We start from the raw sequence: 15,652 nt of genomic DNA, 5'->3' as shown, positions 1-15,652 counted from the left end.
TGCTGTATTCCTCTCCTCCTCTTGGACGTCATGTGGGCGACGATCTACCAAGACAAAGACACTCGACCTTCTCCTTCTTTTCCAAGCTTTCGGCCACCAAAGAATACAAAGTGAAGAGGCCTTCTTCTTCTTCTTCTCCTCCAAGAAAACGTCCACAAGGTGAAGGTCCTTCTCCAAGTGTCGCCGACCCTTATGAAGAGGAAAGGGGAAAAGAGGGAAGAGCCGACCACAAGAAATTAGAAGAGGAGCCTTGGTTACAAAAAATGAAAGATTTTAACAAAATTATAATCTCTCTTTTAACCATTGTAGATAACTACAAAAAAAGAAAAGATTTTAACAAAATTAAAAACTCTCTTTTAACCATTGTAGATAACTACAAAAAAAGAAAGATTTTAACAAAATTAAAATATCTCTTTTAATCCATTGTAGAAAGCTATAAAAGGAAAGATTTTAACAAAATTTTGTTTTCAACAAAACTTCCTTTTATCTTCTTGTATGGTCGTCCCCATGCTTGGGCACCAAGCATAGCTTGGCCGGTCCACATCTTGGGCACCAAGAGAGCTTGGTCGGCCCCTTGCTTGGGTACCAAGAGAGCTTGGCCGGCCCCTTGCTTGGGTACCAAGCAAGGATGTGGTCGGCCCCTCATTTGGGTAAGAAGGAAAATCAAAACGGGTGAATGCGAGGCTTTATAGAGGCTACAGCAGGGACCGAGAGGAGGAATTGGTTTTGGCCTCCCGATGAGCTTGAGCTTCCTGTGTTCGACCCGAACACCCAACTCAAATTCATCAATAATAACTCATACCACTAAAGAGTTATTATTGAACTACCGCACCAATCTCATATTACATTATGGGCTCCTTCTTATCATAAGTGCATTAATCTCCCTGTGTTTAAGATATCGAATGCACATTAATATGAGTTACTGACAACTCAATTAATATCTAACTTCAAGAGTAGTACCACTCAACTTCATTGTCATGTCGGACTAAGCCCACCTACAGGGTTTACATGACAATCCTTATGAGCTCCTCAAGGGAGCATCATCAACCTAGATAACTAGGACATAGTTTTCTTCTATAATCAACAACACACTATATAAATAATATTATTTCCCAACTTATCGGGCGTATTGATTTAACGAATAAATCTCACTCATTGATAAATTAAAGAAATAAATACTAAGTATATGTGTTTGTTATTATATCGGGATTAAGAGTACGCGCATCCATAATGACAGAGGTTATGTTCTTTTATGCAGTCAGTATAAAAAGAAACAACCTCAAATGGTTCTGCTCAATACACACATAGTGTACTAGTGTAATTTTATAGTCAAGATAAACTAGTACCAAATTACACTACAACCATTCCAATGGTTTATCCCAATCCATCTTGGTTGTGAGCTACTATTTATAATTTATAAGGAACTGATAACATGATCTTCTGTGTGACACCACACACCATGTTATCTACAATATAAATTAAATGGACAACTGCATTTTACTAAATGCAGATATTTGACCAATGTGATTCTCATTTCAAAATAAATGTTCATACAAAAAACTAGGCTTTTAGTATACATTCTAACAGGCTCAGGTGTTTCTAGGGTGATAGTCCACTCTAGTCCTACTAGGGTTTCATAATTAAAGTCTCTTGATTTTAAGAAGTAGATTTCTTTTGAAGGGCTTCAATGATATCATTTATTTTAACTTTAAAGTGATCGTTGATATGATTCATTATTTTTCCACGGAATATAATATCTAACTTGATATTGCTATTCTAGAAATCTCGTACCAAGATTTTAATGTCTGATAAAACTTTTGGCCGCCATATTAAAATTTAGACATAAATAAGTAATTTCTAAATTATATATTATTTATATCAACTTATATAAATTCTATGATTGTCTTTTACTTATCAAAAAATTGGGAGTTATATAATACAAGTAAGACCTTACCTTTTACTCTTTTTCTAGTTAGGCCTCTTAGTCCGAACACTATTAATACTAGGTGGATATAGTTATGTCATCTACTAAGAAGTGCCCTAGCTGATTCTTTAGCCATTAGACTAATTCTTTCTTCTCTATATCTAAAAACAGAAGTATTGAAAGAAAGAGTTCTCTTACTATCAATCATCTGGGATTCAGTGTATTTAACTGTTTATTAGATAACACAGTTAAATCTTTATCTACTTCTGTAAGTTCTAATCTATGATTAAAAAAACTATTTCTTCTTGTCAGAATATTGTCTAGCAAAGAGGTGGTATTTGTTTCTAGTTGTCTTCCTCTTGTTGTTTGAGAAGGAACAATAAAAGATTCAGTCTAAGTTCATGTAAGGCTCATTTTGACTAAGTAGGGTTGTAAGTTAGAAATGAGTAAGTTTTGGGGATCTTCTGGTAACTGTTTCCGGTGGATAACTTATTTAAGTCTTTGTTTATGTTTTATAGAGCCTCTTTCTAGCCTGTGGAAGGATTGGTCCCTTGAACTTGTTTTCTAAGTCCAAAAGTTTGTTTTCTATAAAAGTTATTTTGTAGTGAAGCAATATTAACTGGGCTATTATGGTGTTATTTTGTTGGGCGTGTATCTGATCACTTTTCTCAGTCAAAACAACTTTATAATATCCATCCTCTTTTATTTTGGAGTGTTGTTGTATATAATCTAAAGCCTCCTCATAATATATATTTTCAAATTTTATTTTGTTCATTTATACTTGAGATCTTCAAGTACAGCATGAAGAGTGTGAATTTCAGTTTCAAACTGAGTTCTATTACTTATAATGAGGCTTTTAAAGTCAAGAAAAAGATTCTTAGATTGAATCAAAACCTCTTTAATTAGGTTTATTTTTGTTTATAAGTTTGGTTAGGGCTAATATATCCTGTCTTAAAGGAATACTATCCAAATGAAGTTTACCAAATTTCTTGGTGAAAGAACCTTGTGATTCTTTTAAGTAATCTATATTAGATTTGATTTCTCCAAGTATTTGGTTTTTCTTGACAGAACTAGTAGAAATAGAATCAAGTATTCTATCTGATTTCTCTTGATGGTTTTCTAAAGACCGTCCCAGACTAATAAGTGAGTAACAGAATTTAAATGCTGATTTTCAAAATGTAAATAATGTTTGAAAGTGTTTGTTTTAAAATGACAACTATGTTTACCAAAGTTAAAAGTACAGAAGTTGGTAAAGTCTCTAAGTAGTCTAGTTTTCTATTTTCGGATAGAGAACTAGAATTCATAAACCAAGTGTACCAATATTCAAACCTTGGCGCTAATACCAAATCAATGTCAACTATGGATACCAAATCATCATCAATCATGACTATCAATCATGGTTGCTAACACGCTTGCCGCTTGCTAACGCGGCTGTGTATAACTGGTTGGTCCGAAGTTATGTATCTAGGCTTATTTCTAACCACTATCCTCTAGAGCTATGAGTAGAACAGCAAGAGAAGAACAACAGAATTAGAGGTGTTATGAGAGGTTTTCCACTGCCTAAGAGTGACCAAAGAAATAAACCTGAAAATTTACCCTAGGTTTCTTAGCCTTCTCTCTATGGCAACTTAATAAAATTTTCTAGGCTTAGGAGTGACTCTGTCTTCCTCTCATTTCGCTTTAAGAATCCTGATACTTTATCCAAATATAGTTTGTAGAAGGATAACTATTTAAGGGAGAGGATGGAACCTCCAAGTTTTTCTAAACTTATTGATCCTATTTGAAAGCTGAGCCGACGGTTAGTTGGAAACGTGGCTCTATTGTTGACTTGCTGAATACTCCGTGTTATCCTGCAACACAAGGAGTGTCAGTATCGGGTCAAGGAAGAGGTCCCAGCGTTCGCTCTTCGAATCTCAAGTCAATGCTCGGTCTCAGAGAGAAAAGTAATATACTGTAACGAAAGACGTGTACAAATAAGAAGTATTGCACACCTCCACCTGTAAATAGAAATCCCCTTTTATAATGTCACTGTAACGCCTATGCACATATCCAAAGTATATGCATGTTTTCGAAAAGTGTCCTTACCACATTTCCTTAAATGAGCACGCAAATCTCTATAATGTGACATGTGAGAAGTTTCTAAAGTACTATTTGTCTGCAGGATATTCTCTGTCCTTTCCGGCACAAACTTCCAAAAGAATATGATATGACACATATGTGGGTCCCATTGTAGCCCGACCGACCGCTACTCGGCCGGAATATCACTTGCTCAGCCCATAGAATGCAACTACTGACATGTTCTTCCCTCGGCTTTCATATTATCGGAGAGACGCACTGTGTCCGATCGGCCCATACCGTCCAATCGGCAAAGACAGTGAATTAAGTAACTTAGTGTTTGACTCACTTCATCTGCAAGGTACAAAGGACGGCTGATGGGATAGTTTGGTCGACCCCTCGCGTTTGATCGGTGCAATCTTCAGGTCTGTCCGACTTTATGACTTTGACTTCCACGTCAGCCGGTCTTTGTTATTTCGATTTTTTTTTTTTTTTTTTTTTAAGAGGGGGTCATCTTTATCACCATATCACTTATAAAATCTATGCTTTCTGTAATAAGGCAATAAGGACAAAAGGAAGTTGTAACTCCCGAAGACGTTAAGGTAAAGTGTGAAAAATAAGGTATTATGACTCCTGTTGCTCCCTAACAGATGAGACTCAGTGGTGAGAAGAAGAAAAATAGAGAAGGATCTCCTTCTGAAGTGCCTACATTCATGACATTCAAATTTCTAAACTTCCAACTCAAGTTCTAAATTCTGGTCCTATTACAAAAAGAACTCTAACTAGAGAAGGTCGTGTAAGCTTTCAAGTTTATTTCTTTCATCACTCTTACGCATTGGAAATCTCTCATGACACTTCTAATTTTGTTGTTCTACCCATAGCCCTAGAGGCTAGTGATTAACAATAAGCTTACACACATAACTCCGGACCAACCAGTTATACACAGCAGGATATCATAGTATGAAATAAACATAATCTCACACATTAACTTATCAAAATTTGTTTAATTGTAAATTCTATGATTTAGGATATAACAAGTTAATGTTATTATTGGCAATATGTGATTGAGTTTATCTCATGTATTTATTACCTTCGATTAGGTAAAGGATGATAAATTATTGAGTTTATGGTCAATCGTCAAATGATTAGAAATGAAAAGATTATTTTTTTTAGATATACATCTGTCCAAAATTAATCTTTACTCTATTGTAAAAATTCTATCACTCTCTAATTAATTGAACACTAGAACAATATTTTGATTTCAAAACAATGTTATAGGGATAATTTTACTTGAATAATTTACTTTGTAAATCTAATAATTAATCCCGGAAGAGCCGTTAAATGCGACCCGAGTCACCCGTGAGCCCATAATTGAACCCAAACCCACATGGCAGTTGCGAACCCGGTCGGCTCAAAGTCGCATGTGAATGTGATCAATGCACATGTGACTCCAGTCCAGCCGTACAATCGTGGCCAATAATTTAAGCGGATTTGGTGCGAGAATCTGGCCTCGAAAATTAAACCCATGATTGGGCAATTAAACCCGGTTCAGAAAGGGGGCATGGATGAGCGATGAGCTGAAGATGCTCACGTGATACGCTTCCTTTCATTTTATATATATATATATATATATATATATATATATATACAGAACTACTATGCTACGGACAAAATCAGTACGAATCGCTGCGAATATATTTCCTGATCAGTCACCAGTCCGATCAGGGGACCTCCTGATCGGTCTCTGGACCGATCAGGGAACGTCCTTATCGGTCTGTAGACCGATCAGGAAGCATGTCCGCAGCGGTCCGTACGAGTTTTGTCCGCAGCATAGCAGTTCTATATATATATATATATATATATATATATATATATATATATGGTAAATTTGACTGATCAGAAAATAAATTTATCTGATTAAAAATTAATTAAGTATTATTAAAATAAAGTAATTAGGTATTATTTTCAAAATTAAATATAAAAATAGATGGAAAAGGAAGATATTATTTGGATGCCTTTAATAATAACCCTATATATATATATATATAATTTACAACACCTTTACCTATATATATATATAATTTACAACACCTTTACCTTGCATATTACTGAGCGCTCCTCACATATCCGAGCGCCCAAATGGTCGGGTGGGTACCCCCGATTCACTTTTATATATATATATATATATATATATATATATATATATATATATATATATATATATATATATATATATATATATATATATATATATATCAGACTTTATTCCGCAGACTTTTTTGGACCGGTACCTTGATTGATCTAGGCATCTCAAATGAAAATATGTAATTTTATTTATTTATTTTGTTTTAGCTCCGGGGTTAGATCAATTAGATTTTATCTTTAGAGTTTAGGAATTGAGTTATACTTAAAAAAAAAAAAAAATAGATACTCACATGGTATAATATATATATATATAGGATTTAAAATTTAAAGAATTTTTTTTTAAAAAAAATCAAAATAAATTAAAAAAAAATTAGGCGCTTGGATTAATTCTAGACGCCTCGACCAAGCTATCATGGATTAATTTTATTTCAGTTCTTATTTCTCCATATTGCATAGATGTTTGCCAAAACTTTTAATTAAACCTAAATTCTCCTTATTTGCTATTTCATCTCACTACCTATATTACTCTATCTGTCATATGAGCAGCCGACGCCGCCACCATCCTTGTGTCTCCTCACAGGCGTCTAGCTGCAACTTGACTAGTATAATTGTGGCAAACCTTCTCCCTATTAGTGCACTATATTTGTGGGGCATTACCGCAACTGCTGCCCCCACTCCTGTCGTTGCTACCCTCCTCCATGACTACCACGACATCACATTTATTGCTATCCTCGTTGATAGTTTTGTCATCGCCAGTCTCTCAACCACAACCGATGTCGACTCTGCCCCTGTCGTCATGACTCGGCCGCAACCACCATCACCAGAAGACCAATGCCGACTATCAACCCCAAATAATTTTAAATCTTGGCTACGCCTTATGTTAGTTTGTAGAAACCAATACCAAGGTGGTGCTAGCACCACCCTACCAACAGCATCCACCTTGGTGCTAGTTACTACAAAACAACATCAAGGTGGTGTTTATTTGTAGAAACTAGCATATTTGGTGGTGGTGGTTTTTACAAAATATGAGTCAAAAAGAAGAATTGACCTATAAAAGATAGTTTTAACTTTTGAAGATTGCCCCTACTTTTAATTTAATATCATAGTTGATCTATAATATCATATATATATATATATATATTACTATTTTATTAAAAATCTCCCCCCTTTACTAACTAACTTTGGTGAAGTCTAAAATGCATTTACGTTAATGTCCTTTTTTCTATTTACACTAAAAATAATTCCAAGATTTATTAGTAATTCCACAAGCGAAACAATCAGTGATCTAGAGTTCGAGACTCAGCTACAGCGTATTGTTATGAATTTTTCTCATCATTAATTTTATCTGGTTATTTTATATAAAAAAAATATAGTTCTCTTTAGTCCCATATCTTAGAATTGACAACACTATAATCAAAGAAGCTTCTATAAATATTTTAGGCCGGTGATGTTAAAAAATATACTTTTCTTAGTTTTTTTACTAAGACAAGTATAATATTAAATTAAAATAATTTTTTGCATAGGGAAGCCCGTTAAGTAGTTTGTTAGATTCTCTAGCGTCACTATTGTATGGGTCTGACGAATCTTACCCAAATAATTAATTCTTGGTTTATAAGGGTGACACTAGAAAATCCAAACAATTCGAATTTTCAACGCATGATCACACTAGTATATATTAAGAATCTCTCCCCTTTACTAACTAACTTTGGTGTCGGTGAAGCTCAAAATGAAAGTACGTTTTAATGTCCTTTTTACTATTCATACAAAAAATAATTATAATGTTTATTAGTAATTTCCACAAATGTATCTATCAATGATTTAGAGTTCGAAACTTAGTTGCGCCGGACGTATTATTAAGAATTTTTCTTATTAATCAATTAGAAATCTATAATTATTTTTAGACTCACATTTTAGAATTGACAATACTGCGAGCAGAGAAGCTTCTATAAATACCTTGGGCCGACGATGTTAAAATACATATTTTTTTTAATTTTTTGGCTTAGATCAACTATGATATTAAATTAAAAGTAGGGGCAATCTTCAAAAGTTAAAATTATCTTTTATAGGTCAATTCTTCTTTCCCCAAATCTCTCTCTACATTGACCCACCTGATATATGGGGCACGCAACGTATGTGCACAGTTACCCGTATATATATAAATATATATATATATATATATATATAGCCTCTATTTGTGATCACTTTCACTATCATCTTGAATGCTCTATCTTTATTTTCTCAGGATGGTTTAGTGGCTAGCGCATTAGGTGTTGTCATCATGAGGTCTGAGATTCGAATCTCGGCAAAGTCGAGATAAATACCTCCTTTATGTGTTAGTCATTATTCCAAAGGTCAGTAGTCATCCGTGATTTACCTCCTTCATATTGATCCTGAGACAAATTAACAAAAATATTAAAGATAAACATATTTATTTTTTACCACATTTAATACCTATCTTTCACTTCTCATGTATTTCATTGCCATCACCTTGACCTCCCTCCCTGTCGAGAGTGAAACGAGAATATGCTAACTTTCACACTTTATGCATATCGTCAAGAGTCGGTCTCGTTATTTGTTACTTAGACTAATGCATCCCGACAAATTTTATATCATTATCACATCATTAATCATTATCATGTGCTCTCTCTCTCTCCTATTGCTTTATAATCCCTTTTTTTATCCCTTGAAAAAAAGCAATTTTATTCCACTCATAAATAAATTTAAGATAAAAATAAATAAATATATTTTTCCAATTGAAAAAAAATCAATGTTATATGAGTGGAAGTGTGTACGTGGAACGTGGAGATGAGTTTAATTATGGCCTTTCATGTTAGTCCATATATCGTGGACATATTGACACCTTAATTAAGAATTAATAATATTTAGTAAATAGCCCTGTGACATAACCGAATTAATTATTACAGGTTTACAGAATAATATTTAGTAAATAGTTCTTCGATACTTACATAAACATTAGGTATATTTATCATGTGCAAAGATGATTACATATTAATTTTGTTTTTTTTTAAATATATAATTGCAGTTGACAGTTAATCAGTTAGATGTCTACATTATGCTATAAATTAATAGAATAATATTCAATTAAAGAGATGCAACAGTAATAAAATTCAATTAATATATAAATAATTATCTCGCAATCTAATTTTTATAAATATTATATACAAATCTATTCTAGCAATACTTTTTATTTTTATTTTCTATTTTTCTACATAAGTGAGTAACTTTTTGATAAAAAAAAATGAAAAGGACATCCTATTATGTAAATCATAAAAATCACTTCTTCAAATATTTTATAATATAAAATATCCCTTATTCTAATATTATTATGGCAGCTATAATGTGAAAAATTAATTAATTATTTTTAATAAAAATTATTACACATCAAATAATTTTTATTAACTTGGTCAAAATTACTTAAATTTTATTAAAATAATTTTAAATTAATTAAAATTATTTTAAAATAATTATAACAGCTACAACTATAACAATCACTTAAATAAATCCTACTTTCTAAAATTTTAAATTCTAAATATTAAAATAATTAAAATTATTTTAAAATAATTATAACAGTAGCTACTAAATAGCTACTAAGTATGTGTTATAATGCTATAATAATGTTGGATTAACGGCTATAGAATAATTGTTATACATTATAGCAATTAATTACTACAATAGTATAAAAATAAAGAGTGACATTACCGTAGCTACTCTATAACTCTTATAATAGCACTGGAAAGTGATAGTATTCTCGGTATAAAATATTTTATGGATACCCGTTTGATTTTATTTTTTTTAAAAGAAGTGTTTTTTATAATTTGATTTTTACCAAATATAATTCCAATACAATATATATACATATAATATTAGAAGTTCTTAGCCCATGTTCTCACACCGATTTGCCATTTGGAAGAACCAAATTATGGGTTGACTAATTTATATTTCCACCAATCAAGAAAATATTTAATATTCAATATTTAATATTTAATATTTAATATTTATATTTGTAGTGCATTGATGATGAGTGGTAGTGAGTTGTTAAAGGCAAGGAAATGGCATGATTAAATAGCCTTCACATTCTAAGCATGCCAAATAATGCATTAATTGCATGTCTACCCTCTGCCTCTCTCGACTCACAATTAACTTCAACAAATATCTCATAACTTTTTAGTTAGTTAAAAAGTGTTTCATGATTTTAAAAACTATGAATACTTTTAATTTTAAAAAAAGTATTTAACGAATTTATTATCAATTATAAATTCATATTAAATAGACACCATTTCATTTTCCCTACTTTTTTTTTAAAAATTTAACTATATTCATTTTCCTCATTTTAAGCAACTGTAAACTGCCTTTCAATTTTAAAAAATAATTCTTTATAAATATTAAATTAGAATAATATTTAGTCAACAAGAAGAAGTCCTTACTCCATATAATTTTAATTAAAATTGCTTCATATAATTTTAGTCAAAATTATTTTAATATTATCCAATTATTTTAATATTAATTAAAATTATTCTAATACGAATTAAAATTATTTTAATTTAGTAAAAAATGATTTAATATTATTATAGTAATTTTGATATAAAAATTATTACAACATGTATTAAAAGAGCATCTAAATCATAATAAAACGTCCTTTTTATTTATTTTTTTTATCAAAACATATCATCCCATATAAAATATATATAATATATATAACTCCTTATAAAAAACATTTAAAATAATTCTAAGATGTATTAAAAAAATAATAAATTCAATTAGTCTTATTTACTAGTCTTGAATGATGGATCAGGTTCTACATAAATTTCCCAACAACTTAGATGCATTCTAAGACCTGTAAGAACATGTACTTATATAAGGGTATTACTAAATGGTCAGAATTTGGCCCGCTAGAATATATGCATGTATGCATATGCATGAGTATTTTAGTAATTTCATATGACCATATTAATTATATGCATGTCCATGCCTACATTTTAATTGGGAGATAGAGATTTCTAGCTGGCCAAGATTTACTAAATACTTACTGTGCAGTAATTATAAATCTTAGCCATCTTATTGAGTAGGAATTATGATTTCTATAATCTCATAATTACTATAATATTATTAAAAATAAGAATATTTTTAAAAGTATAAATAGTAAGTAATTTTTTTAAATTTTATTTTATTTTAATAACAAATGAGGTGCACTGGTGAATTCCAAGTACCACGTACGATGCCGTCATGTTTACTTGAAGGGAAAGGAAAGTTCAAATTTTTTGGCATAAATGGAAAGGACGGTTACAGTGGTCCATCAATTATTTTCCAAGAGTAGTACGATAAATTGGGAAGCAGCAGAGCAGAGACCTGCAAAGCTGCCGCAGCAGCGAGAGAAGAGGAAGGAAGGAAAAGGGACTGAGCCGACCGCTGAAAACCACAGCAGTTCTACATCAAGCTCCTCCCTTTCCTCTTCCATCTACCCGATTTACTGCAGCGACAACGATCCTGAGCCACCTGTTCGATAGCCATAACTCTCCTCCTTCACCTCCTCGCCATGGCCGCCGCTGCGGTTATTTAGCCTCTTCCTGCAGTTCTTTTGGAGTTTTGTAGGCTTGAGGGAGATGGCGGCGGCGCTGGAGTGCTGGTCCGGCCGGCCGAGCACCGACGAGGACATGGTGGAGCAGGTGCTTATGCAGACTCATGATCGGTCTGAAGCTTTCCATCGCTCAGAGGAGGCGTCGCCGGCCTGCAACTCTTCGGCGTCTTCTTCTTCTTCTTCTTCGTCGTCGTCATCCTCCTCCCCGCCGTCCCCCTCCGCTGCCTTGCCGGCGCCGAAGAAGTGGCAGCGCCTCGGCCGTAACTTCGCCGGCGCTATCGCTGCCCTCCGCAGCTCCCTCTCCATTAACCTCGACTCCGTCCGCGATCCCTCGCCTTCGCGCTTCGACCGCCTCTTCCGAGGCGGACGGAACCTGGGATCTCACCCCCCGGAGAAGTTCTTCTCCAGTGCCCGCCGCCATTTTGAAGCATTGCCCAACAGGTTTTCCCCTCTGTCGATTGCTTTCCTTTCCTTTAGCGGCTTTGCTTCGCTGAGAACTAAAGACTCCTCCTTTTTGGGTTGAATCAATGGGGCGGCGCAGCTACGCGCAAGCAGGCTTCGACATGAAAGATGTGCTTTTGCATGTGAGATTGGTGGAGCAGGTAATGGCGGACGACCACCCAGCGATCAACCTCCAGGAGATTCACGACGACGACGGCGGAGGCAGTGAGGGAGTGGTCTTCAAGGTCACATTCGCCTGCAGCTCGCCCCTGTCATGGCCGGCGATGTCTGGATCTCTTGACACCTCGCTGATCTGCTGCAAGAAGATCCAGATCTTCGAGAAGAAAGGCTTGACGCTCGGCGTCGTCACCGTGCTCGTCCGAAGAGGCACCGAGCGGCAGTTCAAGTCCCGGATAGAGGCCTCGGTGAAGGCGGCGGTGAAGAAGCCCAAGACCGGCGGCGTCAAGCTCTCCTTCGGACTCTGCGGGTGCCAAGAGGAGAGCTCGAGGGCGATCGAGGAGGACGCCCAGTTCGAGGCAGAGGACGGGCAGTCGGCCGACGGCGACGGGCTCCGGCGGGCGCAGCAGCTACCCTGCCCACTCCCGATCTCGTCGGTCGTCGTCTCCATCGACGAGTGGCAGAGCATCCGGTCAGGCGGGGAGGATCTCGCTCGGTGGGTGCTGAACCCCGACGAGGTGGACCTCCTTGACCGCGCTGGGCCCACCGCCTTCAGGGGCGTTTACAGGGAGCGGCGGGCGTGGGTCAAGAAGCTCCGGGGCTGCGACCGGGGGAGCGCCTACGACGTCGAGGTCCGGCAGGACCTGCTCCAGCTGATGACCTGCGGCCAGAGGAACATCCTCCAATTCTACGGCATCTTCTTCGAGGAGAGGCATGGCCTCTGCGTAGCGACAAGGATGATGGACGGCGGATCCGTGCACGATCTGATCCAGAAGAGCAGAAAGCTTCCGGCGAGGGAGGTGGTGAGGATCGCCCTGGACGTTGCAGAGGGGCTCCTGTTCATGAACAACCATGGAGTCGCTTACAGAGACCTCAACACGCACAAAATTCTACTGGACAGGCAGAGGAACGCTTGCCTCGGCGACATGGGCATAGTTACTTCCTGCAACAATGCCGGCGAGATCACAGAGTACGAGACCGCCGGATACAGGTGGCTGGCACCTGAGGTCAGTGCCTCTCATTAGCTCATTCTCTCCATTACAGATTCAATTGAGTTATCATACCTCCATAAGCTTAGCATGTAAGTTTACTATGGATTTCACAATCGACTTAGTTGTCGACAACACAACTAGCATGATTGCTTGAAGGAGGGCCTCTCTCTTCACTCGCGGACACAATTCACTCGAAGGCTCTACGAACTTAATGCCTAGATTCGTATATGAAGCCGCCCTTCACATGAACTATCCCTTTTGGATTATAGTCAAAATAAAATCTTATGATCTCTATAGAGTTTAGAATGGACTTTACGATCAACTTAGTTCTCGATACAACTTGCTTGATGATCATGTGAAGGAGTGCTTAGCTCATAGCGCCTAGATTTATATATGAATTCGTTTTAAAATTCATGTGCTAGATTTATATATGAATTCGTTTTAGAATTCATGCGCAAACATAGAAGCCCCTTCATATGAACTATCCCTCTTGGATTATAGTCAATCAAATCTTATGATCTATATAGAGTTTATCATGGACTTTAGCATCAACTTATTTCTTGACACAACTTGCATAATGATCGCTGAAGGAGTGTTGAGCTCTTCACTCACTCGTACAATTCAGAAGCTAAACACCTAGATTCATATACGAATTCATGAGCTATGGTTGAATTGCAAACATCTGTCCTATAGATCTTACAATATCCTTTTGGCACACTGAGTGATAGTGTTTGATACTGATGCAGATAATTGCCGGGGACCCTGAGAGTGTGTCAGAAACTTGGATGAGCAATGTCTACAGCTACGGCATGTCTCTGTGGGAGATGCTGAGCGGTGAGGCAGCCTACTCTTCGTTCTCTCCCGTCCAAGCAGCGGTAGGGATCGCAACCTGTGGCCTGAGGCCAGAGGTACCCAAAGACACCCCTCAGTTCCTCAAGTCACTCATGCACAGGTGCTGGAACAGCAACCCTACAAAGAGGCCTCAGTTTGCAGAGATCATCGCGATCCTAAGCAGGCAAAGTGGCCGATCGTAAAATGTGTCTGAAAAAGCGTGCTTTAGCTTTCCTACTGTGAATGTGGTTTGTGATCTTTGTTTGCAAGAGAGTGAGTGAGTGAATGAGTGAGTTGAGATTGTGATGGTTGCATTCCTATGTGCTTTTTTTGTCTGAAACAGCAAGCTACATTGGATCTACTGAAACTTGCATGCTCTCTATTCTCTTGTTTGTGTAGGGTTGTCTCTTGTCAAATTATCATCTGGTCCACTCGCCTTTCACTCGCTGTATAAAGTAGTATGGTGTCCAACAACTTTCCCCACTTGATGGTCCAACACCGGCATGATGATAGATAAGTGTCCGGGTTTATCCTGACTAATCTTAGAGGTAATTAACAGTCTTTCTTTTTATCCTTTGGCTCACTTATTGAGTAAATTCAGAGTAAAATCTAGGATATTCGTCCCATTTGAAAATGATCCCGAATGTTTTACTATTGCACCACCTCTGTAGGGGCGGTAGATGAGTATTTTAGTTCTATTGTTAAGGTAGCATCTTCTCATGGTTTCATGTAAAATATCATAACAAGGGATGGATCCAAATCGATTGTATAAAAGCTAGTGGTTGGTGGAAGATTTGTGAGTTCCGAAGGCAAGTTTATACTTATTTTGTGATAATTTTTTAAGTGTAAATTGGCTTGTAAGTTAATTTATGCCTTCAAAATTAAAGATTTTGAAGGAAAGTACCACATTATTTAGCTCGAACTCATCCACTCGGCGCAAGCCATATTCACCTTGAGTAACTAAGTCATGTCTGAATTGTGAGAACTCAATTTGTATTCCTTTAGTTAAGATCCCACTTAACTATCTGAGTCAGATCAACAATTAAAGCATATTTGACCTTAATAGATTTAGGGGTAATTTATCAAATCCCGCACAAGGTTATGAAAACTTGATATTTACTGAAAGGCTATTCCTTAAAATACTTCATCTATTACACCTCCAAAGCAAATCAAATTATTATTATTTTTTACCTAAAGCAAGAGGATGATAAGTCCAACCATTCTTGGAACAAAGAGAAAAGTGTTGGATTTTATGGCTTTTAGGTAGGCTTACTTATAATTTGTACATGTGGATATATGTCATTTGTGAACCAAACCCGTCATGTGATATAAGATAATGGATGCAGATTCACTATATATGAGTTTGATTTCCGTTGGATTAAGGATATGATAGAACTCCTCATTCCCCATTGATGAGAGTTTTTGATGCCATCACCCTAGCTCCTCTGGAAGGCCTCTTCGTCTTTGTCTTCTTCTTCCGCTGGATCTCGA

General features: G+C 36.1%; 1 protein-coding gene across 1 annotated transcript; it reads left to right on the top strand.

Annotated features, from left to right (window-relative positions):
* The first annotated feature begins 11,459 nt into the window (after positions 1 to 11,459).
* On the top strand, positions 11,460 to 14,543 carry LOC122016205. The gene is made up of 3 exons (XM_042573435.1): positions 11,460 to 12,161; positions 12,262 to 13,345; positions 14,077 to 14,543. Exons 1-3 carry the CDS (start codon positions 11,746 to 11,748, stop codon positions 14,362 to 14,364), a joined length of 1,788 nt encoding a protein of 595 aa, XP_042429369.1. The 5' UTR covers positions 11,460 to 11,745; the 3' UTR covers positions 14,365 to 14,543.
* The last annotated feature ends 1,109 nt before the right edge of the window (positions 14,544 to 15,652 follow it).

The sequence above is a fragment of the Zingiber officinale genome, chromosome 8B (genome assembly GCF_018446385.1).
Source record: "Zingiber officinale cultivar Zhangliang chromosome 8B, Zo_v1.1, whole genome shotgun sequence".
Taxonomy (NCBI): domain Eukaryota; kingdom Viridiplantae; phylum Streptophyta; class Magnoliopsida; order Zingiberales; family Zingiberaceae; genus Zingiber; species Zingiber officinale.
Note: the sequence above shows the minus strand (reverse complement) of the source record. Positions and strands in the feature narration are given on the sequence as shown.